At 40.0% G+C, this 27,839-nt stretch overlaps 2 protein-coding genes across 2 annotated transcripts; both read left to right on the top strand.

Moving 5' to 3' along the window:
- The first annotated feature begins 164 nt into the window (after positions 1–164).
- Positions 165–8,055, top strand: LOC124260001 (probable beta-D-xylosidase 2). Its single transcript, XM_046694228.1, has 13 exons — positions 165–171; positions 479–785; positions 1,013–1,172; positions 3,503–3,673; positions 4,228–4,319; positions 4,538–4,764; positions 4,931–5,181; positions 5,331–5,553; positions 5,973–6,068; positions 6,194–6,405; positions 6,783–6,983; positions 7,264–7,438; positions 7,857–8,055. The coding sequence occupies exons 1-13, from the start codon at positions 165–167 to the stop codon at positions 7,970–7,972; spliced, it is 2,238 nt and encodes a 745-aa protein (XP_046550184.1). The 3' UTR covers positions 7,973–8,055.
- Positions 8,056–12,920: 4,865 nt separating this feature from the next.
- LOC124260000 (probable beta-D-xylosidase 2) lies at positions 12,921–27,574 on the top strand. The gene is made up of 12 exons (XM_046694227.1): positions 12,921–13,201; positions 13,447–13,606; positions 16,295–16,465; positions 17,003–17,094; positions 17,226–17,452; positions 19,573–19,823; positions 19,973–20,195; positions 20,505–20,594; positions 20,721–20,932; positions 26,308–26,508; positions 26,788–26,959; positions 27,378–27,574. The coding sequence occupies exons 1-12, from the start codon at positions 12,921–12,923 to the stop codon at positions 27,491–27,493; spliced, it is 2,196 nt and encodes a 731-aa protein (XP_046550183.1). The 3' UTR covers positions 27,494–27,574.
- Positions 27,575–27,839: the final 265 nt, after the last annotated feature.

The raw sequence follows: 27,839 nt of genomic DNA, 5'->3' as shown, positions 1-27,839 counted from the left end.
CAATATAATCAGTAATTGTAATTATTTGCAGAGGACACAGTTGAAAAAATGAGGGAAATTCGTGTTGTGTCCTGGTCATTGCTGAACTTCGCCTCTTTCTATAATGTATAAGTGAAACAAAAAAGTGATAGCAGTTGCCAAGAGAAGCCAGTAGTCAATTGGCAATGACCGGTAATAGTAATGGGCAAATGGAAGCCAGGAGTAGCTCCAGGCATAAATTAGTACTGTTAGATTATAAACACGTATTGGTAATGGGTAGAGGGAGGACAGAACTCACAGTGATAGATATAGAAGCGATCTGAGATCAACGATTTTCATTTTGGTCAGAAACAACCTTACCTAACTACTCGGAAAATAAGAATTGGTCGGCCTTCCTGTCTTATCTAATAATCTGCATGGTCATCATGTCTTGGTATGGCAAGTATGCAGCCACAGATAAAATGAGTCACGTTGTCCCTGTAACAAGTCATTCTCTCAGTGTCGTCCTCACACAATGCTTCTCCTACTACTCGCTCTCGTCCCCATCGTGGTGGGGACTACCCATTCAGAAATATCTCTCTACCCTGGGAGGACAGAGTCAACGATCTCGTGGGTCGTCTCACCCTGGACGAGATCAAGCTACAGATGTCACGTGGTGGTGCGGGCTCTCAAGCCGGCCCCGCCCCTGCTATACCCCGACTGGGTATCAACCCCTACTCCTGGGACACTGAGTGTCTCAGGGGGGACGTGGGGGCGGGGGATGCTACCTCCTTCCCCCAGGCCATAGGACTTGGTGCCTCATTTAGGTAAGACATTAATACTTTGCTGTGGGTGTTCTTGTCTTTCAAATTCAAACATTTAGTACATGAATATGTAAATGCAAGTTGAACCCATTACATGAGACAGCTGGACACGCTCCAAAATACCCCTGATAGTGTATTTCCTGCGAGTCACGATACATACTAATTTGTAGTAGTTAAACGTACAGGTGAAGTGTCTGCAACTTGTGAAACTGTTTTCGTCCTACCTGTAGCCCTGATCTGATATTTCGGGTGTCCCAGGCCACTGGTGAGGAGGTGAGGGCCAAATACAACAACTACACAAGGTACGGCATATATGGCGACCACAAGGGTATCAGCTGTTTCAGTCCGGTTATCAATATCGCGAGAGACCCCAGGTGGGGAAGGAATCAGGTCGGTATGATCTCAAGGTCATTTACGTGAAGAATAACTTTGCCCCTTGCCCCAACACCAAAAAAACACCGTCAGCGAATGCTTGGAATGAAACAAATTAACGACAATGCTGTCTTAGTCTTTGCCACTGTTAGACGTCAACTGTAAAGTAAAATACCATTGAAAAGACTCACAATGTATCAAACGATATATGAGAATTGTTATTAATCTGTGAAATATACTATCCAAAAAAATAAACGCATAGGCGTTTTGTATTTTTAAAATCTATCAATTACCTATTATGTTCAGACAATCGTGAAAATATGTAACAGAAGTGTTGTAACATGATTTTACACAATTGCACAAGTAAAAAATCAACTTTACCTGAAAATGTTGATTTTGATGAGATTTCTTACAAGCATTAAACAGGCATCACCACAACGCAACAGAAATCACCTTCCAGTTGCAATTGTGCAGCAAAGAGCATGCACTGTCTGGCTACTTTCTGAATTTGGCATACGTTTTGAAGGACTTAAGGTCAAATCACTACGCCACGTCTTGACGCTGTGACACTGAACATCGCCATTGAAAGAATGCACGCTGGAGATTACCAATCTTCTGTTGCTAGGCGACTGAATGTTAGTCTGAGCACGATATCACGGCTTACAGCTCGTTTCAACCAAACAGGTATAACAAATGACCCTCCCCGTACAGGCAGATCTCGAGTCACCACTGCAGCCCAAGATTGGTACATCCGGGTACTACATTTGCGTGATCGTACTGTCACGGGTGAGAGCACAGCATCCAGGGTGCCTGGACTTCGGAGGATATCCGGTCAAACTGTACGGAACAGGTTGAGTGAGTGAGTTTCGTTTTACGCCATACTCAGCAGTATTCCAGCTATAAGGCGGCGGTCTGTAAATAATCGAGTCACGACCAGACAATCCAGTGATCAACAGCATGAGCATCGATCTGCGCAATTGGGAACCGATGACATGTGTAAACCAAGTCATCGAGCCTGACCACCCGATCCCGTCAGTCGCCTCTTACGACAAGCATGGGTTACTGAAGATCAATATTCTAACCCGGACCTTCAAGGGTGGAACAGGTTGAGAGAGATTGGACTGAGAGCCAGAAGATCCGACGTCGGGCCCGTGCTACGTCGTCACCATGACCCTCAACGTCTCCGTTATCTAAAATTATCCACTTGGGTGTACAGACATTTCCTTCTTCTAAACTGAAACAATAATTCATCATTTCCTAAAGCTTGTTTGTGGACGAGTTGTACATGTTTGAAAATACAACATTTTCGCAACAGATTTCTGAGTTATGCGTTTCTTTATTTTAATAGTATATCTAACACGGAAATTGTGGAGAGTTTTGACACGAGAGATGACCAGGGTCCCGATCCACAAAGCGTTCGTAGCGCTACGGCATTCGTAAGTGTATGATAAACTATAGAGTTACGACAGGTCGTAACGTTACGAACGCTTTGTGGTTCGCGGCCCTGGTGTTACTACTTGTCAATGTTTCGTTTTGTTTTGTGCATTATGAGCTGCATTTTGAAATGCGTATTAACGTACCAATCTGTTACTGTAATAAAATAATGCCGTACATGTACACGTCTTTAGTTCTCTTTTAGACTTATTGACTGTCTCACCTGTATTTGTTTGCAACTGTTAAAACGGTACCTCGTGATTGTCATGTTAAACGTTGGTTTTCAGTAGTTTTCAAATGTTTCGTAGAGAGGCACTATTTTGTCAACTTCATCTTCTGTTAACGTCCAAATGTTGTAAATATCTCTACCATCCTGCCCTATATACAGCAGAAAGTAAATACACTGCTCCTTCTCTTCGCCCGCAAACAGAAGTTCGATCGTCTGTTTCCACCGCTTCCAACGTTCGACCAAGTTTGGAGCTTCAAAGGTCATCGGCGCTATCAATACGACCTGCCAATGTGTTAGTGGATTCGTGCGCCCGCTTCTGTGTTGTCTCGATGTTGTTGAATTTCAGTGATAACCCTGGGATGCACTTCGGTATATTTTTTTCTGTTTCTGCAGCGCTCTATGTGGTTGCATACCGATACATACAAAACCGAGACGGCCATTCTCACAATTTACATTTCAAATTTACGACTAATACCGAAACGAAATAACAAAAGTCATCAATATATTACAGACAGAACAAGTATTTTTAGGTCTGCCTGGATCCGTGGCTAACTGAGGCGTGTTCAGATTTCGCCAACCACCACACTCATCATCAGATCATGCTGTCTGTGTGTCAGATGATCGGAATGGTCGCTTACACAGATTTGTGCTCTTTTTCATAGGCACGCATGTTATTTTCCTATAGGAAACATATGGAGAGGATCCATTCTTGTCAGGAGTCTTTGCTGCCAGTTTCGTGAATGGACTTCAGGGAAACGATCCCCGCTACGTCAGAGCCAACGCTGGATGCAAACACTTCAATGTCCACGGCGGTCCCGAAAATATACCTGTCTCACGCGCATCGTTTGATGCAAAGGTAACGTGACGTTTTAACTTTTAAAACAACTTTTAATGACAATTTGCTCTATTGGAGTCTTAGCCCTAGGTATCCTTTAGATAACGTATATATCCCTGATACGTGGTTACAGTGAGTGAGTTTAGTTTTACGCCGCTTTCGGATTCCAGCAATGAAACCCCGATCTTCCTAGTGACGAGCGATCGCTTTAACAACTATGCCACTCCACCGTCCCAAACGAAACGTTGTTTCAAATATTGAATAAGTTGTTATCCGATGACGTTGTATGTCTTCACGTTCTTCACGTTCTTCCAGCCTATGAAAGACTTAATTCGCTTACTCGAATTCAAAACTTGTGAGTTTGCATATATGTTTTTCTTGTCTATATACTGGCATTAACGTTTTGGTATGAAGGTTGGTTGTTATCTAGATATATCCTACAATCAGAATGAATGTAAAATATGACTTTATTTCTCGATAAAGACGAAACATTTATACACACTGCTAAGTGATATTAAGGAATGAAAGAAATTGTGTTATTTAATGCTTTTGGAATATTGAATTGTTCGTTTCAGGTGTCTGAACGAGACTGGCGGACTACATTTCTGCCAGCCTTCCGCTCCTGTGTCAAGGCCGGGACCTACAGCCTCATGTGCAGCTATAATAGGTGGCTACAAATCAACTGATACAAAGTCTAATATAGTGACAACTCATTACTAGTTACTTAAAAACGTATGGAGTGTAACGTGACAATTCAATATGTATGTATGTATATGTGTGTGTGTGTGTGTGTGCGTGTGCGTGCGTGTGTGTGTGTGTGTGTGTGTGTGATATTCCGTGACATATTACGTATTCAATTTATCAAGTGAATTCTTTGTTTTAAAGCATCAACGGCGTTCCAGCGTGTGCCAACAAGAAGCTTTTGACGGATATTCTCAGGACCGAATGGGGTTTCAAGGGTTATGTTGTCAGTGATGAAGCTGCCATTGAGAACATCATCACTGAACACCACTACCTCAACAACAGCGTAGATACTGTCGCAGCATGTGTGAAAGCAGGCGCTAACCTCGAATTGTCCTATAACAAAGATGAACCGGTGTTCTTTTCAGTGGGTACGAGCATGCTATGAATTTGAAGTGTAGCACTGATTTTCTTCTTACTGCATCTTTGTACCATATATTTAGACTTTCATATTTTCACACTATGTAAACTGTCTACGTGGGTGAAAGTTCCTGAAATGAACATGATACGCTATCGTTGCTGTTGTTTTTCTTACAGTTGATGCTGTGAAACAAGGCAAACTGACTGAAGACGAGGTCAGGACCAGTGTGAAAGCGTTGTTCAACGTCAGAATGAGGCTGGGAGAGTTTGACCCACCGGAAATGAATCAATACACAAAGCTGAACATGTCAATAGTTCAGGGCGAGGCTCATAGGAATCTCTCTGTTGAGGCAGCATTAAAAACATTTGTGCTGCTGAAAAACGAAAAAACCCTTCCCTTAAAACCATCTAGCTACAAAACTGTGGCGGTAGGTATATGAGATTGAAAATAATAATTTGTTTTCGCATTTTCAAGAATGTTATTTACACAGTAAACGCTGAAATTGAAGATGTATACTTCCTATTTTCTTACCATTCCCAATCGTTTACATAGTGAAGATAAATCCTTGTCCAACAGGTTGTCGGACCAATGGCCAATAATACATATGAAATGTTTGGAGACTATACTCCAACAATAAACCCCACATTCACAACCAACCCATTACAAGGCATCCAGTCTATCTGGTCCACAGTGAGGTATGGAGCCGGATGTACCGACAACAAATGCACTCAGTATAACTCCCAGGAAGTCCAGACAGCAGCAACAGGCTCCGATCTCATATTTGTATGTCTTGGAACAGGTGAGTTAATGTGTTTTATGCTCTGAAATAATGTACATCCAATGTAAGGCAACCCTTCACACTATTGTCTATGAGGTCAAAGTTGTTGAACGTTGAAGAATTAACTGTTACTGTAATAATTCATATAACTGAGTTTCACTAAACTGGTACAAATTTGGCTTTCCAAACTTGCGTCTTGAAATAACTCGCTCAAAAATATTTCATTTTCTGTTACCTGCAAGGCTACATTTTCAGTCAAAATGAAGCTCATTTGCATTTGTTTTCATTCTCAACGACGAAATATAACAATCTTAAATGCTTTGAACATGACCCAAAGCCTATGAAGAGACTTGGTTCAAATGTTTTTGTGATCCATTTTGACAAGATTAATACAAGACTTATCTACTAGGTGAAGTTTCTATGAGGATGTTTCCATTTAGGCCAGGAACTAGAATCTGAAGCCAACGACAAGGCCAACCTCGACCTCCCTGGACAACAGCTGCAGTTGCTGCAGGATGCTGTCAACGCCGGCCAGGGTAGGTGGGAGAAGGATAAGACAGTTGTTAAGATTCATGTTCAGTTTGTTCAACCCCTGATGATTTCAAGTTTTCACTAATCAAGTCTCACTATCTATCTCAAGATCTAATTGTTCTACTTCCAGCGTCTGGTGCCAAAGTCATCCTCCTTCTTTTCAATGCTGGGCCCCTCAACATTACATGGGCTGTCGAGAGTCCCAATGTACAGGTTATCATGGAACTGTTTTTCCCAGCCCAGTCAACAGGCGAGGGACTGCGGCGAGTACTTCTGGCGGAGGGACCAAACTCAGTTCCTGCCGGAAGACTTCCGATCTCTTGGCCAAGGTATATGAACACGGTAGGTTCTCCGCTTGGTTTCGCTTCTGAACATTGGATCTATTCTTGAGCAGTTAAGTCAGTATTCCTTCTTTTGTATTCCGAATTCAGAACATTATTCACTGGAAAGTGCGTTACATTTCATAACAATTTGGCATCTACTGAAGTAGCTGTTGGTTATCGATAGGTCCTTAGATTGAGATGCAATATATTGGTAACACATTCACCAATCAACAACAACAGCAACTGTTCAGTGACAAGCAAATATTTGCTTACAAAAGCTGACCATGTTAATGTTGGAAATTAGGTCAAATGTCACTTACCATCGTTCCAATCGCAAACACAAAATAGGTAGTTTAGAGCAGCGGCCTGTGTACCAGCCTATGTTGTCTTTCAAAGGTGCCAGACATGACAAACTACTCAATGGTTGAACGCACATACCGGTACGCCACATATCCAGTTCTCTTCCCCTTCGGCTATGGTCTGTCCTACACCAGCTTCTTCTACGACATGCTGGAGTACACCAGTGAGGTGATAGCCGGGGCCGACTTGACTGGTGCTGTCTTCTTTCTCAATCAAGGATCCTTTGATGCCGATGAGGTATGGAGTTCTAGAAGAAAACATCAGCTTCATGATACAGCAGCAGTGTCACAAACATGATTTTTTCATGATTTTATTCCTCCCTGCCGACCTCATTTAGCTCATCACATTCGTCAGCTTAGAATAAATGACATGGGTCAGGTTATCTAAAATGAGATAATACATTTGATGCTTACAGCCGCTAATCATGCCTTTGACGCCTACCCCTGTTCATACGCATATGACCAATGAATATTCGGACCTCTGACATTGACTAGCTGGAGGCTTGGCTTGATTTCAGGTCGTCCAGGTGTATATATCCTGGTCTAACGCCACTGTGACAGTTCCACATCTTCAGCTGGTGGACTTCAACAGAGTGTTTGCACCACGGGGTGTTCAGAATCAGTGGAACTTCACCATCTCGGCTGAATCTATGGCAGTGTGGACTGACGAGAAGGGATGGGTCGTTGAGCCAGGTAAGCCATCTCTTGATGGTGACAAACTACTTTTACCACATGAACAAAACACACGGATCGTCCAAGATGGACCATACCATACTGATGTAACACATATTGGTATTACTTTCACGTAAAGTGCAGATTCCAGCACTTTGAGGACTGAGTTCCATTCGGGATTCGAACCCACACTCTCAGAGTGAGGCACACACTGGCTGTTTCCATGATAACAAATACACACTATCTGAAACCAAACTGAACTCACCCATTCACTCACAAAAGCACCCGTAACTGTAGACATAGATTCTATTTATATTAAATATTAGTTTACTTCTGATATCATTTCGTAATTATCCGGTGTGTTATGATAGAGGGCATGGTATTTTCTCAACAATTAGACATGTAACAACAAATGTATTCATATACTTTGTCTTTTCAGGTGTCATTTCATTTTGGGTAGGGGGTCAGCAGCCAAACGCCCAACCAGCCATCGACTCCAATGTCATTCCCGGCCAGTTTACGGTCATAGGACAAAAAGTACTTGGTCGATATTAATTATAATTTATTGTGTTTATTTAATTATACATATCTGATGTAGCAATTGATAATAAACGGTACTGGGTAGGCACCACCTTCAACAAATGAGTTAAGTATGTGCTTAACGATCTGAGAGCATCAGAATGGTGCCCACCAAAGCATTATAACAAGGCGATTCAGGGATTTTAATTCACGATAACAGAGTCTACAGCGTGTAGCTGTTCCTTCGACTACGTAAAATATACGACATACTTGACAACAAGCAGTTGTCACTAAGGTGACATAATCCGCCGCCGCAAATTATCAAATCAAACTTTAAAAGTAATGAAAGTGAAGGTCGTAGTTTAGGATGAAGTTAAATGTCAACAAAAACATGACCAGTCAACCTCTCTTGATATCTTGCTCTGAAGCTGTTCAAACACACAAATATTTTCAAGACTCACTTTGACCCTGACAAGATTGTCATGGTGTATGAAATATGCAAAAACATAGTAATAAAAACATTTCATATAAAAAACAACAACATTCAAGCGAAGTCTTGAAAGTCATGAAGAAATCCAGTGAACGGTTCTTGAGATATCTTGCTTTCAATCGTAACAAGCTGAAATCTTCAAAGTATCGCCGTGACCTTGAAAATTAACGTGAAGGTCATCGACTGGACCCGGCGCCTTCCCTAGAAAATCCAGTGAATGGTTCTTGAGGTATCTCGCTGACAAGCTTAACATGCAGGTTAACATGCTGAAATCTTCAAAGTGTCGATGTGACCTTGACAGTTACGTGAAGGTCAAAGATATATCTCTGACAAGGGTTAAACGTTAAAATCCCCTTGTGACCTTGAAATGAAGGTCAAGGTCACGAAACCTGACTGGGACCTTTCGCATACTGTGATGTACCTAGGTACCACGTATGAAAAGAATCTAGTCATATTCAAGATATTCCAGTTCGTACATACGGATGGACGGACGGAGCCTAATACTAAAAGGGTTAACAAGCTATCGTCACACACGAAACGTACAAAATCTACATGCATACAATCTATTGACTGTTTGATGAGGCTGCTTTCGATTGTTATCGAGCAGTACATTATTTAAACATATATAATCATTATCCTTACCTTAAATACGGACGTCTTTTTGAAGAAAGGCATTTACTATATTCACATGTGAATCTCTATCTCGAGGTGATGGGATTTGAAGTTTTATGCCTGTCTACACCATAAAAGTTCAATTAACATTGCACGAAAACTCTTTTCAATGTTCCCACTTGAATTAGTCATGTATGTGAACGTATATTCTAGTCTCAGTAATCACAGTGGATACTAGAAATTCTAAGCATTCTAAGTTTATACTTTACGTTCCTATAGCTTAGTAGCAGTCATTCCACTCAGTTGATATTCCATGTAGTTGACAATGGTGAAGGCCAAGTTGAACAAGGACGGTGCCGTTGTGAAGTTATGGTAGTCCGCTTTGTCAGTCCATGATGTGAGAGCCCGTTACTTGCACTTGACCATTTTAATAATATCAATTGTTTTATGATACCATCGCCTCTAGGTTCCTTGACTAACATCAGGTTAAATTTCAACACAATAAGGCATCTGCAGTCAGGCTACGTACAGTACAACCAGAAATTATTGAGAATTTAAAGATTGTAATTGTTTTATTTTATTCACTCATTACTCACGTATTAAATGTGAATATTAGCAGAACATTACTCCACATTCTAAGACAGCTAAACAGTTAGTATTTTGTCAAGTCACCATGGGCAGCAATGCAGGCTTCAATGCGGCGGGGCATACTACTGATCAAAGAAAAAAGTCGTGGAAATATCGTGGTCCATTTCAGCAGGGGCGGAGGGGTAGCCTGTCCCAAATATCACAATGTGACCACCCCCGCCGTCTTCTAAAAGCGGCGTAAAACCAAACTCATTCATTCATTCATTTCAGCAATATTTGTCAGATTTTTCTTATTGACACTTTCCTTCATAAGTCCCCAAACATTTTCTATTGGACTTAGGTCAGGGCTATAGCTTTGCCAATCTAATAATGTCATATTCTGGGTCCGAAACCATACCTGTGAATGCTTTGAACGATGTTTTGGGTCGTTGTCCTGCTGGAAAATGCAAACATTTCCATTGAACACGTGAGCAGATGGAAGTAAATGTCCCTCGAGAATATCTGTGTACCGCTCACTGTTCATATTCCCTTCAAATAAACAGAGGGGCGTTGCCCCTAACACATATATGCCACCCCACACTGTACTTTTGGCGCTGATACAAAGGTTTTTCAGTTTGTTTGGTCCAGAATTTCAGTGTATTAGGAAACAGCCACACCGAAAAAATCACATTGTCCCAGTTACATTTTCTATGCTGTAAGCACCAGTTCAACCTTCGCTCCTTTTGTTCAGGTTTCATGATCGGTGATGGACTTCCTCGACTTTTCTGCCAACCAATTGCATGCAGCTCAGTTCTAATTGTCTCCTTACAGACAGCCACAGTTCCTCTATCAATCATATCCAGCCTTAAGTTTTCTAAACTTCGTTTGTTTTTAGAAACAAGAATACCAGTCCGCCTCCTGTCACCGACAGTCAATTTTCTGGGCCTACCTGCGCCTCCCTGGTGCTCAATGCCATATCCATTTGCAATATTTTTCAAAACACGATAAACAGTGGACAAAGGGATGCCTGTTCTACTTGAAATCACTTTAGCTGATCTGATGTCCTTGTTATAATACTCTAAAATCAACTTCCTCCTCTCTAAATCATCCATACTGAAGATCACTGAAAATGTCGTCTGCTAGCAAGTAAACAAAGGGGGATAACTCTTCACAAAGTAATGAAAAAAGATTAACGGAGTTGTCTCTCTTGAATGAAACCAAACACTTGATAGCTGGTCAAGGTTGTTTATACTAGAAATCCAATTAAACATATTCCTAAAATTCTCAATAATTTCTGGTCAAACTATATATACATGCATTAGTGACAACTATAATATGATCTTATGATTATTAATGCTCATGATCAAATACATACATGTCATAATTGTCTTTAGACCAACGTCGCGTATCCATTTGCTGATGTTCCCTGATTCACGTTACGTGCAGTAAGTTGTGGGATGACACATGAACGTCGTGCACGCAGATGATATCTGTGCAGATGATTTCACAAGTCAGTGTCTTGCCACGGCCTTCCACATCTTTGGATGTGAACCCGATAGAACTGTGGGATGAACTCAACGTCAACATGTACCAGAGACACTTGGAGTACTGGTCCACGCATTGCATTGAGAATGGAGGAGAATTTCACAGAATCCGTACGGCATAGTGTCGAACCTGTACAGTTTGTTCAGTTCGTGTGTGTGTGCGTGCGTGCGTGCGTGCGTGCGTGCGTGTGTGTGTGTGACAAAAGTCACACGAGGTTCACCTAAGTCTAGAACAAGCAAGAGGACTAGCGATCGACATGATCCTGTGTCCTTGTATGTGATGGTGAATGCGCCACGAATAGGGGTAAAGGAAAGTAGTTCCCAGCTTTTGTATATTGATGTGGGATAGCTTTGTCGTCGCCCCGTCCCCCGCCTCTCCTATTTTGATCAGTGTAAACATAATTGTCTTCATAGGCAAATGTATCCAAGAAGAACAATCGCATCATTTCAAGTTTCCTACTTTACCAGTCTATTCCTTTATTGTCGTGAGATGGAATGGTGACTGTAAGCGACTGGAAGCGAAATTGCAGCGTCCTTTAAATCTCTATCTTGAATATGAAGTTCAGTTTATTTCTACCACTGTGTTAACAATGTGTTAAATCTATAACATACACTATTATTATGACCGTTTGAAAACCAGTTGGTAGTCACAGTTCACAAATATCAAGGCATTGTCCCATGATTACAAATCGTATTACGACCTTTTTACTCTGTGAACATGCAGCATGGCTACCAGCTGTATGCAGTATGGGAACAATATGGGCCTTTATTCAGACTGTTATAAAATGACATTGCAAAGGAATTTGGAAACCCAAAATGTCACAAAGCAAAGTTCATACGTTACTTGGAAAGGGAATATTATCTGTTATTGTAATTAATCGCTCCAGATTGAGATGCAAAATGAGGGAATTTCGTGTTGTGACATTATTTGGGGCATTTCCTTATACCTGAACTACTGTACATTGCTAAACCTCGCCTCTTTCTATAATGTATAAGTGAGAATGATAAAGTGATAATATAGACATATACATTAGTATATTATTTTGGTAATGGGCAAAAGGAGAACATGGGGCCGAAAGAACTCACTGGTGATAGATATAGAAGCTAGCTAAGATCAGAGATCTTGATTATTTGGTCAGAAACAAACCTTGGTAACAACTCAGAAAATGAGAATGGTCAACCCTTTGGTCTTATCTAATAATCTTCATAGTCATCATAGTATGGTATGGTATGGTATGGTATGGTATGGTATGGTATGGTATGGTATGGTATGGTATGGTATGGTATGGTATGGTATGGTATGGTATGGTATGGTATGGTATGGTATGGCATAGTATAGTATAGTTTAGTATAGTATGCAACCAAATATGAAATGAGGCACACTGTCCCTGTCCCTATAATATACAAGTGAGATTACAAAAGTGATGACATAGAAAGGCGAACAGTGGTCACGGGAAGACAGTAATCAGTTCACGTTGACTGGTAATAGTAATGGACAAGAAACCAGGCATAAATTAGTCCTGTTAGATTCTGAACACTTTTTGGTAATGCGCAAATGGAGCGAAAATAACTCACTGGTGATAGATATAGAAGCCAGCTAAGATCCAAGATCAAAGATCGGTCGGCCTTCCTGTCTTATCTAGGAATCTTCATAGTCATCATGTCTTGGTATGGCAAGTATACAACCACAGATAAAATGAGTCACGTTGTCCCTGTAACAAATCCCTACTTAGTCTCCAGGCAGTCCTTCTCTCATCGTCGTCCACATACAATGCTTCTCTTTCTTCTCGTCCTCGTCCCCATCGTGGTGGGAGACTACCCCTTTAGAAATATCTCTCTGCCTTGGGAGGACAGAGTCAACGATCTGGTAGGTCGTCTCACCTTGGACGAGATCAAGCTACAGATGTCATGTGGCGGTCCCGGCCCTGTCCCTGCTATACCCCGACTGGGTATCAACCCCTACTCCTGGACCACTGAGTGTCTCAGGGGGGACGTGGGAGCTGGGGACGCTACTTCCTTTCCCCAGGCCATAGGACTTGGTGCCTCATTTAGGTAAGACATTTATTCTTTGATTTGGATGTTCTTGTCTTTTCAAATTCACAAACATGTACTTCATGAATATCTTGACTATATACCAAATTGAACCTATTTCATGAAAGCAAAACATAACACTTTGACACGCTCCAAAGAAGCTCATTGTGTATTTCCTGCGTGTTACTATATATGCTGATGTATAGTAGTTAAACATTTAGGTAAAGTGTCTGCAACTTATGAAACCGTTTCTTCGCTTCATATAGCCCTGATCTGATATTTCGGGTGGCACAGGCCACTGGTGAGGAGGTGAGGGCCAAATACAACAATTACACAAGGTACGGCATATATGGCGACCACAAGGGTATCAGCTGTTTCAGTCCGGTCATCAACATCGTGAGAGACCCCAGGTGGGGAAGGAATCAGGTCGGTATAATCTTAAGATCATTTACGTGAAATTATAGAATAACCTTGTCCCATAGCCCGTAAGGACAGCAATAGAAAACACCGTCAGGGAATGGTTGGAATTAAACAATGCTTTCTTAGTCTTTGTCACTGTTAACGTCAGCTTAATGTATACAAACTGTAAACTACAATACCATTTTGTTAAGAGTTTTGTTTAGTGCAGCAAACAATTTTTATTTGGAATGGGCGAAAACGTGGCTCGTACATTTACACAACAAAGGCGAAAAAACCCCATTTAAACAGAAACAGGCCAATAACTACAGAGGTAGTGCCCACTCAGATGTTATGGTAAAGTCTATGTGTACATATATAAGATTACATATTCAAAGATTTATTACATTCTGCGGTGTATATGGTAAAGTTCCAAAACTAGAGTATTGATTAAGAGCTGCTTAAAATGATGTTGATAATGTGTTAATCCTATTGCTTTCAGCACGAACGTATCTGTTTGAAAATGGAACATATATACAACTTTATGGATGACAACTTCTTATTTATTGCATAGAGCGACGTTTCGATGTTGATTCATACAGTGTTATCAAGCTAGAAGTGAATGCAACCAAATGATGAGAGGTATATTACTTACAGCAGACTAACATTAACAACAGCATGTAGATGGTAATTTGGGAGAGGTTAGTAGGGGAACAACAAATGAAACTGGTGACGAAGCCAGTAAACAACGGGTATTAAGTTGTAATAGCAAGCTGATTTGGTGCTTTGACGGAGTCTATAGTTTGATTAATTCTTCACAGGCCGATGGTATGTAGTTTCCTTGGTCTCTGTTGATCAAAGGTTTTGTGGCAGCGGATTTCGATGGCTTCCAAAAGTTTTCTTTTTGTGAAGTCGTGATTCTTGGTTGATAGAATTTCGAATTTGTCAAACTTGACTTGATGGGTTTTTAAATCACCAACTTCTAGAATGCCGATCAAACAATTAGTATTTGTTTGAGACTAATGATAGGTTTTAGTGTTTATTTGCAACTTTTAGGAAAGCGTTTCACTCGGGACAAGGAAAATCGTCCTCAATTTGCTTTAAACATATTTTATTTCAAAAGAAAGAAAAGGGATTGGCAAACAAGCTCAGTTGCCTTTTATAAAATCGCCATCTATTTAAGATTGGCTTGAACCTTTGCAACTTCTTAGTCAAAGCATTTCATTTTTCAATTGTGCTCCACAACAGCAAAAAGCAGTGAAAGGAGCAGCTTCATTCTTTGATTGAACCTTGTGACCACAGATATAAATGATCTGTGTCCAGAAGTTAATCACAGTTACCAAAAGAGGAGTGTTTGTGATAACACTTTCAACCAGCATTTAATGCATACTGTGTAATAGCACTTAGTATTGGTTTAATCTGCTGTCAAATATTTAATCAAGAAAGCATGTGACACATTCTCTCACCTGTAAAACAAGAACTAAATATATATTAGTTTTATGATATAGAATAGCTAATCCCTTTAGAAGAACACAACAGAAGAGTACAAAACCACAAGTTTGTTATAATACATAGAGTAATCCAAGTCAAGCATGCTATTTCACGGCTTCATTTCTATACATCAAGTATGTCACCATACCGAAAAACAAAGATTTCCTGCGTCAAACAATAGCACATTATCCCTAATTAAAACTCTCCTCTTTTGGTAACTGTGCTTAACTTCTGATATCAAAGCATTGTTATCTTGTATGACTATATTTACATCAATGTACGAGTGTAAAGTTGGGTTCAGGTGTGGATAGATTACTGTTAACGTTTGGTTGAATCCTTGTTGGGATCACATAAGATACTGGTTATGTGAAGTTTGTCAGGTATGGTGTTGCTCTTTGTAAATTGCGAGATAAGATCATATATTCAGAAATGGTCATCTATAATTAACGTACCACTGCAATAAAATAATGCTGAATTTATGTACATGTACATTTTAGTGCTGTTGTATACTGATCAACTGTCTCGTCTGTATTTTGTATGCGAGTGTTGAAACGGTACCTCGTGATTGTCAACTATTTTGTCTTCTGTTAACGTCCAAGTGTTGTAAATATCTCTACCATCCTGCCCTATATACAAGAGCAAGTAACAACACTTCTCCTTCACTTCGGCCACGAATAGAAGTTCGATCGTCTCTTTCCACTGCTTCCAATTTTCGGCCACGTTTAGAGCTTCAAAGGTCATCGGCACTATATCAGTAAGACCTGCCATTGTGTTAGTGGATTCGTGCGCCCGCTTCTGACACCATGTTTTGTCTCGATGCTGTTGAATTTCAATGGTAACGCTGGGCTGTATCTTTCATTCTGCTTATCTGGCGCGCCATGAGGTTGCATACCGATGCATACAAAAATCGGACGGGCATTCTCATATTACAAATATGTATATTACAGACAGAGAGAGTATATTGTTTTGAAGATCAGTTTGAAATATTCCCATTCTCTGCCACACTTTACGTATTGTGTGTATGGGACATATTGTTTGGACATTGCCCGTGTTCTTGTGCTATTTCACATCGTTGATGCTGGACATCATCTGCCTGGATCCGTGGCTAACTGAGGCGTGTTCAGATTTCATCATCAGTTCATGCTGTCTGTGTGTCAGCTGATCGGAATGGTCGCTTACACAGATTTTTGCTCTTTTTTAATAGGCAAGCATGTTATTTTCCTATAGGAAACATATGGAGAGGATCCATTCTTGTCAGGAGTCTTTGCTGCCAATTTCGTGAATGGACTTCAGGGAAACGATCCCCGCTATGTCAGAGCCAACGCTGGCTGCAAACACTTCAATGTCCACGGCGGTCCCGAAAATATACCTGTCTCACGCTCATCGTTTGATGCAAAGGTAACGTTACCTTTTTACTTTTAAAAACAACTATTAATGACAATTTGCTCTATTTGAGTCTTAGCCCTACGAATCCTTTAGATAACGTATATATCCCTGGTATGTTGTTACAGTGAGTGGGTTTAGTTTTACGCCGCTTTCGGATTCCAGCAATAAACCCCGGGTCTTCCTAGTGACGAGCGATCGCAACTATGCCACTCCACCGTCCCAAACGAAACGTTTTTTCAAATGTTCAAAAAGTTGTTATCCGATGACGTTGTATGTCTTCACGTCCTTCCAGCTTATAAATGCCTATGAAAGCTCTAAATTCAAAACCTGTGAGTTTGCATATGCGTCTCTCTTGTTTATACACTGGCATTAACGCTTTGGTAGAAAGGTTGGTTGTTATCTTGATATATATCATACAATCAGAATAAACGTAAATATGAATTTATTTCTCGTTAAAGACGAAAGTTTATACACATTGCTAGGTGATATTCAGGAATGAAAGACTTGTTGTCATTTAATGCTTTTGGAATACTGAATTGTTCGTTTCAGGTTTCTGAAAGAGACTGGCGGACTACATTTCTGCCAGCGTTCCGCTCCTGTGTCAGGGCCGGGACCTACAATGTCATGTGCAGCTATAATAGGTGGGTATAAAGGAACTGATACTAAGTCTAATATAGTGACAACTCGTCAATAACAATTGCATTAATGTGTTTTTTGACATCTGGTGACATGTTATGTTTCCAATTCACAACGCGAATTCTTTGTTTGAAAGCATTAACGGCGTTCCAGCATGTGCCAACAAGAAGCTTTTGACGGATATTCTCAGGACCGAATGGGGTTTCAAGGGCTATGTAGTCAGTGACTCAGGTGCCATTGAGAACATCATCACTGAACACCATTACCTCAACAACAGCGTAGATACTGTCTCAGCATGTGTGAAGGCAGGATGCAACCTCGAATTGGACTATCACAAAGATGAACCGGTGTTCCTGTCAGTGGGTACGAGCATGCTATGAATTTGCACTCTAACACTGAGAATTTCTTTCCTTGTTGATAAGTTTTACCTCATCTTTGTCCATTATTTCAGATTTTGATATTTGAACATATTTCCTTGATGCACACGTCCGCCATCGATGCTATTGTTTACTGTGTTAAATCAGCACTAATGACTGTTTATCAGTCAAAGTAAACTTGGGCTCAGTATTATTCGTTACACAGCTGTACTGAGTCTAACAAACCCTAGAAGAAGGTCATGTCAGCGAACCTTTTGGACTGACCAATCAGAACACAGCTTACCAAATCGCGAAAGTTACACTCGCACATACCATTTGAACCTTTACCTCAAAACCTCGACCGATTCCGAATGCTATTTTCCGCACGATGTGATACAATGGAGGAGTAAACAGTCGCTGAACATAGCATTTTTGTCAATATTCAAGGATGTCATCTTGCGGAAATATAAGCTAATGGTAACCATGTCATTATAAACCCCTAAGCGTATATACCGCAGGTCAAATATCTGTGTGTTATGCGGATTTTGGTTTGTCGATCAGGGAAGAGAAAATCCAAAAACCGTTTTGTAAGTCCCGCCGAACCAAAACAAGTAGTCATTGTCTAATTGGTTAAATCCGTTCGGCCGTCTCGCGTTTGATTCGACGGTCATAGGTCGCTCAAAGGTTAGCTGACGCGACCTTCTACAAGGGCTTTGTTAGACTCAGTATAGCAGTGTAACGGATAATACTGACCCTAAGTTCACTTAAACTGGACTGTTTATCCCAGTATGAGATCTACAAAATGCACCTGTATAACAAATACTGTTTGGTGATTTTCAGTGATGGATGCATAAAATGTGTTTCATTCTTGTTCCTTTCACGTCGAATCATCTGTTTCATCGGATAATCATCCCGGTTATTCCGACTGTGAATAAACCTTCGAGCTATTCAGAAAACACAAGGCCTTGGAAGCTGAACGTTTACATACAACATGTAGAAACACAGTGGGAGAATTCGTTTTACATGACCCGAGTACCTGATAATCTACTTGCTGGTAGAAGAGCCAGGTAATCAACAAGCGTGTGCGGTGAAATTTCAATTTCACACTTACTACTCGCTCACCTGGCTGTTCTACCAGCAAGTGGTCCTCCCTCGTAAGGGACAAAATAATGATCGTTTGTTAAACAACTTTTTTTATTTGGGTGTCCAAAATGATGACACAAATCATCATAGTCTGTCTGTCGATTGTGACTGTGCACAGTTTGATTTAGTTGCATTTATTATATTTTGTGTCAGTGAGCAATTCATCGGTCTAAAATGAAGTCAAACGGACTATACCTTGGCCTTCTCGATCACCCGATTTGTCCCCCAATGAACATCTATGGGATACTTTTGATCGACACTTGCACCAGCGTAATCTCAGACACTACAACAACTGCGCACAGCACTTCAGCAAGAGTATCAAAACATTCCTTAAGACAGCATTCGGCATCTCCTTTCTTCTATTGGTCACCGCTGCCAAGCTGTTATCGATGTTCATGGTGATCACACCAGATACTGACATTTTACTCTGACCAGGTGGCTTAAATAACCCCTGTGGTTTTACCAAACACTTTCTGGATAATCATTTGTTTTCTAAATTTGTAAAGTGATGATTTTACTGTAATTGAGCAATAATGTCATGTTTGAATCAGTTATATGCACTCAGTATGTAAACTCCAAAACAGCATGTATAGTTTCTTTTTTGAAGAGATCTTTGTGTTCAGAAGAGAATAATATATGTTCAGTAAATTTGAAAAAGCACCACTTGCCTTGACATAGCATAGATAAGTCATTTGATACCAAGACATTTACTTACATTACACAACACATATTAAGCAATTATTGCTCCAATCAATGAAAAATAATTTCAGCTGTCCCAGAAGACAGTTACCACATCGGCTCCTGTAAGATTCTTATATGACAGCTACAATACACTTCCGTTGATCCCAAGAATTGTTTGTTTCACAGTGAACGAGACATTCTGTCAATCACTAAATATTTTCAGAACATGTCAGTTCACACTATGTAAACTGTTTACGTGGAGGAAAGTTCCTGAAACGATCGTTGCTATTGTTTGCCTTACAGTCGATGCTGTGAAACAAGGAAAACTTACAGAAGACGAGGTCAGGACCAGTGTAAAGACGTTGTTCAACGTCAGAATGAGGCTTGGAGAGTTTGACCCACCGGAAATGAATCAATACACAAAGCTGAACATGTCAATAGTTCAAGGAGAGGCTCACAGGAATCTCTCTGTTGAGGCAGCATTGAAGACATTTGTGCTGCTGAGAAACGAAAACACCCTTCCCTTAAAACCATCTAGCTACAAAAATGTGGCGGTAGGTATTTGAGCTTAAAAAAACTAATTTGTTTTCGTATTTTCAAGAATGTTATTTACACAGTTAACGCTGAAACTGAAGATGTACACTTCCTATTTTCTTACCATTCCTAATCGTTTACCTAGTGAAGATGAATCCTTGTCCAACAGGTTGTCGGACCAATGGCCAACAACACATATCAACTTTTTGGAGACTATGCTCCAACAATGAACCCCACATTCACAAGCAACCCATTAAAAGGCATACAGTCTATCTGGTCTACAGTGAGGTATGGAGCCGGATGTACCGACAACAAATGCACTCAGTATAACTCCCAGGAAGTCCAGACAGCAGCAACAGGCTCCGATCTTATATTTGTGTGTCTTGGAACAGGTGAGTTAATGTGTTTTATGCTCTGAAACAATGTACATCCAATGTAATGCAACCCTTCACACTATTGTCTAAGAGATCAAAGTTGTAGAATTTTCCAAAGTCACGTCTTGAAATTACTGGATCAAAGCGGCGTTAAACTCAACTCGATCACTCACTCACTCAAAAACAGTTTTCTCCGTCAACTGCAAGACTACATTTTGAGTCAAAATGAAGCTCATCTGCATTTGTTTTTATTCATAACGACGAAATATAACAATCTTAAATGCTTTGAACATGACCCAAAGCCTATGCAATGACGTTACCATTTAGGTCAGGAACTAGAATCTGAGGCCAACGACAGGGCCAACCTGGATCTTCCTGGACAACAGCTGCAGCTGCTGCAGGATGCTGTCAATGCTGGCCAGGGTAGGTGGGGGAAGGATAAGACAGTTGTTAAGATTCATGTTCAATTTGTTCAACCTCTGATGATTTCAAAATATTCACTAGTCAAGTCTCTCTATCTATCTCTAACTGTTCTACTTCCAGCGTCTGGTGCCAAAGTCATCCTCCTTCTTTTCAATGCTGGGCCCCTCAACATTACATGGGCTGTCGAGAGTCCCAATGTTCAGGTTATCATGGAACTGTTTTTCCCAGCCCAGTCAACAGGCGAGGCACTGCGAAGAGTACTCTTAGCAGAGGGACCAAACTCAGTACCTGCCGGAAGACTTCCGATCACTTGGCCAAGGTATATGAACGCGGTAGGTTCTCAGCTTGGTTTCACTCCTGCACGTTTGATCTATTCTTGAGCAATTAAGTCAGTTTTCCTTCTTTTGTATCCATAACATTACTAGTATTTAGTGGAATGTGCGTCACATTTAACAACAATATCGCATCTGTAACCAGCTGCTTTATTCTGGAGCTAGGTAGCATCCGAGCAGGTACAACCAACTTCGAGATACGTCTAGTGTCTTTTTATTAACATCAAACGGTAATACTAACAACATAGCCACTTAACAAATGTACTGTTAGCAAGCCTGAGTGTCCGGGAGCGCAGCGACCTCTGACCAAACTACTTGTGTCCAGCAAACAGTTCTCCCAGACTCTAGAGTTTCCCCGTTAATTCCATCCCCCATCCAAAAACATGTCCTACATCCATCAAATGTCCAGATCGTGACCGTTTCACTGGACCGTCTTTAAATGTCATAAACCCTTCCTGATTATCAATCCATGATCAACTATATGCCCCTCTTCTAGTGACAGTGACCATGCCACTCAGCCCTACTAATCATATACTACATTCAACCTACAGTACATATGTCCATCGTTACATAGTCCGAGTTGTACCTCCCTTCTGATCGTCTAATATCCCCTCAAGTCAAATCAATGCATTACGTCTTCCTTGATGTTTACATAGCCCCAAGGCCTACTTGCAGTCTCCTTACACTGCCCCATATCATTCAGTTTCGGAGAACAAATTAACAACCATAATCCGTGACTATTTGCGCTCCCTGTTCTCACCTCCAGTTTCACTTTATAGTTATATAAAGAGTTAATATACAAATTATAAAGACATGCAAAATACCGCATACACACGTTCAAATGATCTTAAGTATTCAGTATGCAAACATATCTTTATTATTATCAAATCAAATTGGGAGTGTAACTCCTTGTTACACATCTACTCAAATAGCTGTCGGTTATTGGTAGTTTCTTAGATCGAGATGTAACATATTCTGTGACAAGCAAATATTTGCTTACAATGTCTAACCATGTCAATGTTGGAAAATAGGTCCAATGTCTCTTACCATCGTTCCAATCACAAACTCAAATTAGGTAGTTTACAGCAACGGCGTGTACCAGCCTATGTATTTTGCCCCTATTCCACACAGACCATCGCCACGAATTGATAAATTTGAGGTTTCGTGTGAATTCTGGAATTGTGCAAATTTTTCTGGTTCAATTCTGGACGTTCTACGATTCAGTTACGATACTGATACGATTGAGGTACGAATATTCGTGGAATTCGGCTGGAATCGCACGAATATTGTCAAGAAATCACTACAATTTACAAGAATCTATTACGAATACTGCTAGAAGGTTAGGAACCAGTTACAAATCATTTAAGTATACGCCGAATGCACGTACGAATCAGGTACGAAAATATGAATAAGTGACTATTCTTGACATTTCGTGGGAGATGAAGGATGAAGTCATGCCACTGCCAAAGACCCAGGAGGACTGTAGGGCCATTGCCCAGCAGTCCCAATACCGGTGGAATGTTCATCATGCCCTGGGGGCCTTGGATTGCAAGCAAATAGCCATCATAGTCATCATGAAATCACACAACTCGTACAAGTCCTCAGGGAAAAAGTCATCATTGGGTAGGGGATCACTGTCAGGGAAGTTTATGGTGCTGTCATCAATGACCACTTTCAGTTCTGAAGTACCAAGTGGCGGTAGGGTAGCCTATTGGTTAAAGCGTTCCCTCGTCACGCCGAAGACCTGGGTTCGATTCCCTAGATGGGTACAACGTGTGAAGCCCATTTCTGGTGTCCCCCGCAGTGATATTGCTGGAATATTGCTAAACTCACTCACTCATTCTGAAGCATCAAACAGCTGTGCGTCGTATTGCTGACCACGGCCATCAGCACCACGGAGAAGAAGCCTTTGTAGTTGGTTGCTGGCTCTGGGCAGGAGGTACCAGGGTGGTGGAGGTAGCTGTCTGTGAGTACCTCTGACGGGCCAGTTCCTGTTGGCTGGGAGACTGGCTGTGACCCTGAGAACTGCCTGTCGACCCAGATTGGCTCCTGTGATTGCCACACCGACCGAGCTGGAGCCACCGGTCTGGACTGCCACTGCGAATCGATTACGATTCGGTTACGATGCCTTAGAATGCACTTCGAATTTGTTACGAATTAACTACGATAATATTTTATGATGATTGAAGATTGATGATAGCTTGTTCTAAAAACCATGTTAATGAAAATAAGAGGTAAGATTATATCCTTTACTACATTTGTAAAAAAAGTAGAAAGAATAGAACTGATGAACTCGAATCTAGAATAAAGAATCTTGAAGAAGATATTAGAACAGATTTTCAACACACACTGTAAAGTTGCTAGGTGAACTTTCAAAATACAACACTGAGCTTGAACAGATAAAAGAAGAAGAAATGAAAGGAAAATTAATGATAAATAGGCTGCTCTGGTACGAAGAAGGTGAAAAACCGACAAAATATTTTTGTCACTTGGAAAACAGAAATTACGTTAGTAACTCTATTAATAAACTTCGGTCAAGCAGCAATCAGGATTTAACAGATAGTGATTTTATACTGAATGAAGCAGAATCCTTCTATAAAAAACTTTATTCTGCTGATAAACAAGACGAAAATAACTTCACCCCCCTAGATCACATTGTAACCCCAACCCTTAATGATTAATTAAGAAACAATCTGGAAAAAAGAGATTGATATTAATGAAATTTCCTATGCAGTTAAGAATATGAAAAATAACAAAAGCCCGGGAATTGATGGATTCCCAATTAATTTTTTAAACTTCTTTTGGAAGGAACTCAAAATTTGGATCCTTAGATTTGTCAAAAATATTTCAGAAAAAAAATCAAATGTCTGTAACTATGAAAAGAGGAGTAATAACTGGCATACCTAAAGCTAACTGAGACAAAACACTTTTGAAAAATTGGCGACCTTTACCTTATTGAATACACTTTTTAACACTTGTATCAACCGTCTAAAGATAACATTAGATTCTCTAGTACATGCTAATCAAACATGCTTTATTCCAGGTAGAACTCTTAGTGAAAACACAAGATAACTTTATGACATAATGTTTGAAACTACATATGCCAGGACTAATTCTCCTAATAGAATTTGAAAGGCTTTCGATACAGTATCAAAAGCGTTCTTGAATATTGTTTTATCTAAATTTGGTTTTGGTCCTGAACTCACTCGTTGGATAAATATACTGACATATAAAACAACATCCTGTGTCATCCAACATGGTAAACTCTCTGATTGTTTCGTAAATGAATGCGGATGCAGGCGAGGAGACCCTCTGTCGTCGTATTTCTCTATTTCTTGTCACTGAAATACTTGGTTGTATGATAAGAAGTAATGAGAGCATAAAAGGTATTGTTATTAACAATAATGAGTATAAATTAAACCAATATGCGGATGATACGGAACTATTTCTTGATGGAAATGAACAAAACTTAAAGGCTGCTATTGATGAAATTAATACTTTTTATAAAATGTCAGGACTTCACATCAACACTGATAAGACAAAAGCAATATGGATTGGCTCAAAGAGAAATAATACGGATATACTATGTAAATTAAAATAGATTGGCAAAAGGGTGTGCTTGAAGTCTTGGGAATTAAATTCTACACAGATCTTACCAATTTGTGGGTAATCAATACAAGAAAACGACTAGATGAGATAAATAGATTGCTTTCACAATGGAGGAAAAGACACTTGACACTGATTGGCAAAATCACTGTCATAAACCTTTGGCTATGTCAAAACTTGTTCATATATTCACTACTGTGCCTAATCCACCAAAAAATTTCATTACTTCACTGGAGAATATCTTTTTCAAATTCATATGGAATGACAAACCTGATAAAATCAAAAGGAACAATTTGAAAAGAGTATGCAAAAATGGTAGATTAAGGATAATTGATACTGCAACTTTTTGTGAAACCTTTAAACTAGTGAACCTGTAGAAAAGCAACAATTGAAAATCGATGAAATATTCCTTTTGATGTTATATTAAAATCTGGTGCAAATGTTAATCAAGAAACTCACATCGACAACCCTTATTGGAAGGATGTTTTGAAATCATGGAACAAATATTGTAAAAAAGGTCATGTGAGTTCTGGTAATATTTTAACCATAATTACAAAACCCCAACACATTACAATACAAACTGGGCAAGTAAAGGCGTTCTTACAATTAAGGATCTGTGTGACAAATCTGTTTCGTTTTATCCTTTGACAAGTTGAAGGAAATGTATGGCATTAAAGGCACTTATCTGGACTATTTGCATGTTTTGAATATACTACCTGATACTTGGAAATATACTATTAGACACTCTCGAAATATCCCACTTTTTTAATTTTTCATAACTGAATGTCATTTGAATTGATTGAAATCGTGCAAAGGCTTTAGAATTTTTTATGACGCCTTGATTTCTAATGATGAGCTACCTAAAGTGTGTCTTAAATGGCTGCAGCTGAAGCATCTTTTGCTGATGTTACTTTCGATTGGAATCAGATATTTATGACTTACAGAAATGGTTTGAAAGATGTCAAACTACTCGATTTCCAATATACGTTTTTACATGGTATTGTCTATACTAAAAATGAAATATTTAAAATGAAACTTGTCGACAATTCTGTGTGCTGTTTTTGTAATGAGCTGAATGAGAGTATAAGTCATGTTTATTGGGAATGTAGAGAAACACAAACATTCTGGAATCAACTTGAAATTTGGATGAATAATCATATTGAGAATACAATCAAAATAACAAAATACCTTGTTTGGTTTGGAACATTATACAGTGATAGAATATTAAATCATATAATCCTAACTGCCAAAATATATATCCATTGATGTGGGATTAACCAACACACTCCAAACCTTCAAAGGTTCCTGGTTGTTTTGAGTTCATTGCAATTAAAAATAATAGCCTTCAAAATCACGACACAAAATGGCGATCTATATTCCCAACTGAACAATAAACTTATACTCAATATTCTGTACATATTTTGAACCATGTGTGTCAAAACCCTAAAATGTGATTTTCTGTGTGATTTCGAATTCTGTCTTACAAATGATGTACCCTTGGGAACAATAAAAACATGAAAAAACAAGAACAAAAACTGCGATTATTTTTAATCGGGAGTTCGTGACCAACATTTTGAAAAGTTCAAAACTTTTGCTACGAATTCCCGATTGCTCAAGTATTGCAAGAACCGTCTACGACTATATTGCGAAATAGTTAAGAAGTTCGAGAACTGATTACGATTCAACTACGAATTCTCAAATTTGTCAGTTCGTGGCGATTCGTGGTATGTGTGGAATAGAGGCATTATCTTTCCATATTAACTTCAAAGGTGCCAGACATGACAAACTACTCAATGGTTGAACGCACATACCGCTACGCCACGTATCCAGTTCTCTTCCCCTTCGGCTACGGTCTGTCCTACACCAGCTTCTTCTACGACATTTTGGAGTATCCCGATCAGGTGCCAGCCGGGGCCGACTTGACTGGTGCTGTCTCATTTATCAATCAAGGATCCTTTGATGCCGATGAGGTATGGAGTTCTAGAAGAAAACATCAGCTTCATGATACAGCAGCAGTGTCACAAACATGATTTCTTCATGATTTCATTCCTCCTACCGACCTCATTTAGCTCATCACATTCGTCAGCTTAGAATAAATGACATGGGTCAGGTTATCTAAAATGAGATAATACATTTGATGCTTATAGCCGCTAATCGTGCCTTTGACGCCTACCCCTGTTCATACGCATATGACCAATGAATATTCGGACCTTGGACATTTACTAGCTGGAGGCGTGGCTTGATTTCAGGTCGTCCAGGTGTATATATCCTGGTCTAACGCCACTGTGACAGTTCCACATCTTCAGCTGGAGGACTTCAACAGAGTGTTTGCACCACGGGGTGTTCAGACTCAGTGGAACTTCACCATCTCGGCTGAATCTATGGCAGTGTGGACTGAGAAGGGATGGGTCGTTGAGCCAGGTAGGCCATCTCTTGATGGTGACAAACTACATTTACCACATGAACAAAACACAGGGATAATCCAAGATGGACAAGACCATACTGATGTAACACATATTGGTATTACTTTCACGTAAAGTGCAGATTCCAGCACTTTGAGTGTTGAGTCCCATGCGGGATTCGAACCCACACTCTCAGAGTGAGGCACACACTGGCTGTTTCCATGATAACAAATACACACTTTGTGAAACCAAAGTGAACTCACCCACTCACTCACAAAAGCACCCGTAACTGTAGACCTAGATTCTATTTATATTAAATATTAGTTTACTTCTGATATCATTTTGTAATTATCCGGTGTGTTATGATAGACGGCATGGTATTTTCTCAACAATTAGACATGTAACAACAAATGTGTTCATATACTTTGTCTTTTCAGGTGTCATTTCATTTTGGGTAGGGGGTCAGCAGCCAAACGCCCAACCAGCCATCGACTCCAATGTCATTCCCGGCCAGTTTACGGTCATAGGACAAAAAGTACTTGGTCGATATTAATTATTATTTATTGTGTTTTTTTTAATTATACATCTCATGTAGCAATTGATAATAAACGGTACTGGGTAGGCACCACCTTCACCATATGTATTAAGTATGTGCTTAGCGATCTGAGAGCATCAGAATGGTGCCCACCAAAGCATTATAACAAGGCGAATCAGGGATTCTATTTCACGATAACGAGATATCTCTGACCTTCACGTAACTGTCAAGGTCACAGCGACACTTTGAAAATTTCAGCATGTTAACCTGCATGTTAAGCTTGTCAGCGAGATACCTCGAGAACCATTCAGGGGTTCTTATTCTACTCACATTTGCCCAAAGCGTAATAATTTCCAACTTGCCT

The sequence above is a fragment of the Haliotis rubra genome, unplaced genomic scaffold, assembly GCF_003918875.1.
Source record: "Haliotis rubra isolate DU_JTF1 unplaced genomic scaffold, ASM391887v1 Scf747, whole genome shotgun sequence".
NCBI lineage: Eukaryota > Metazoa > Mollusca > Gastropoda > Lepetellida > Haliotidae > Haliotis > Haliotis rubra.
This window is presented reverse-complemented; position numbering and strand designations above follow the sequence as displayed.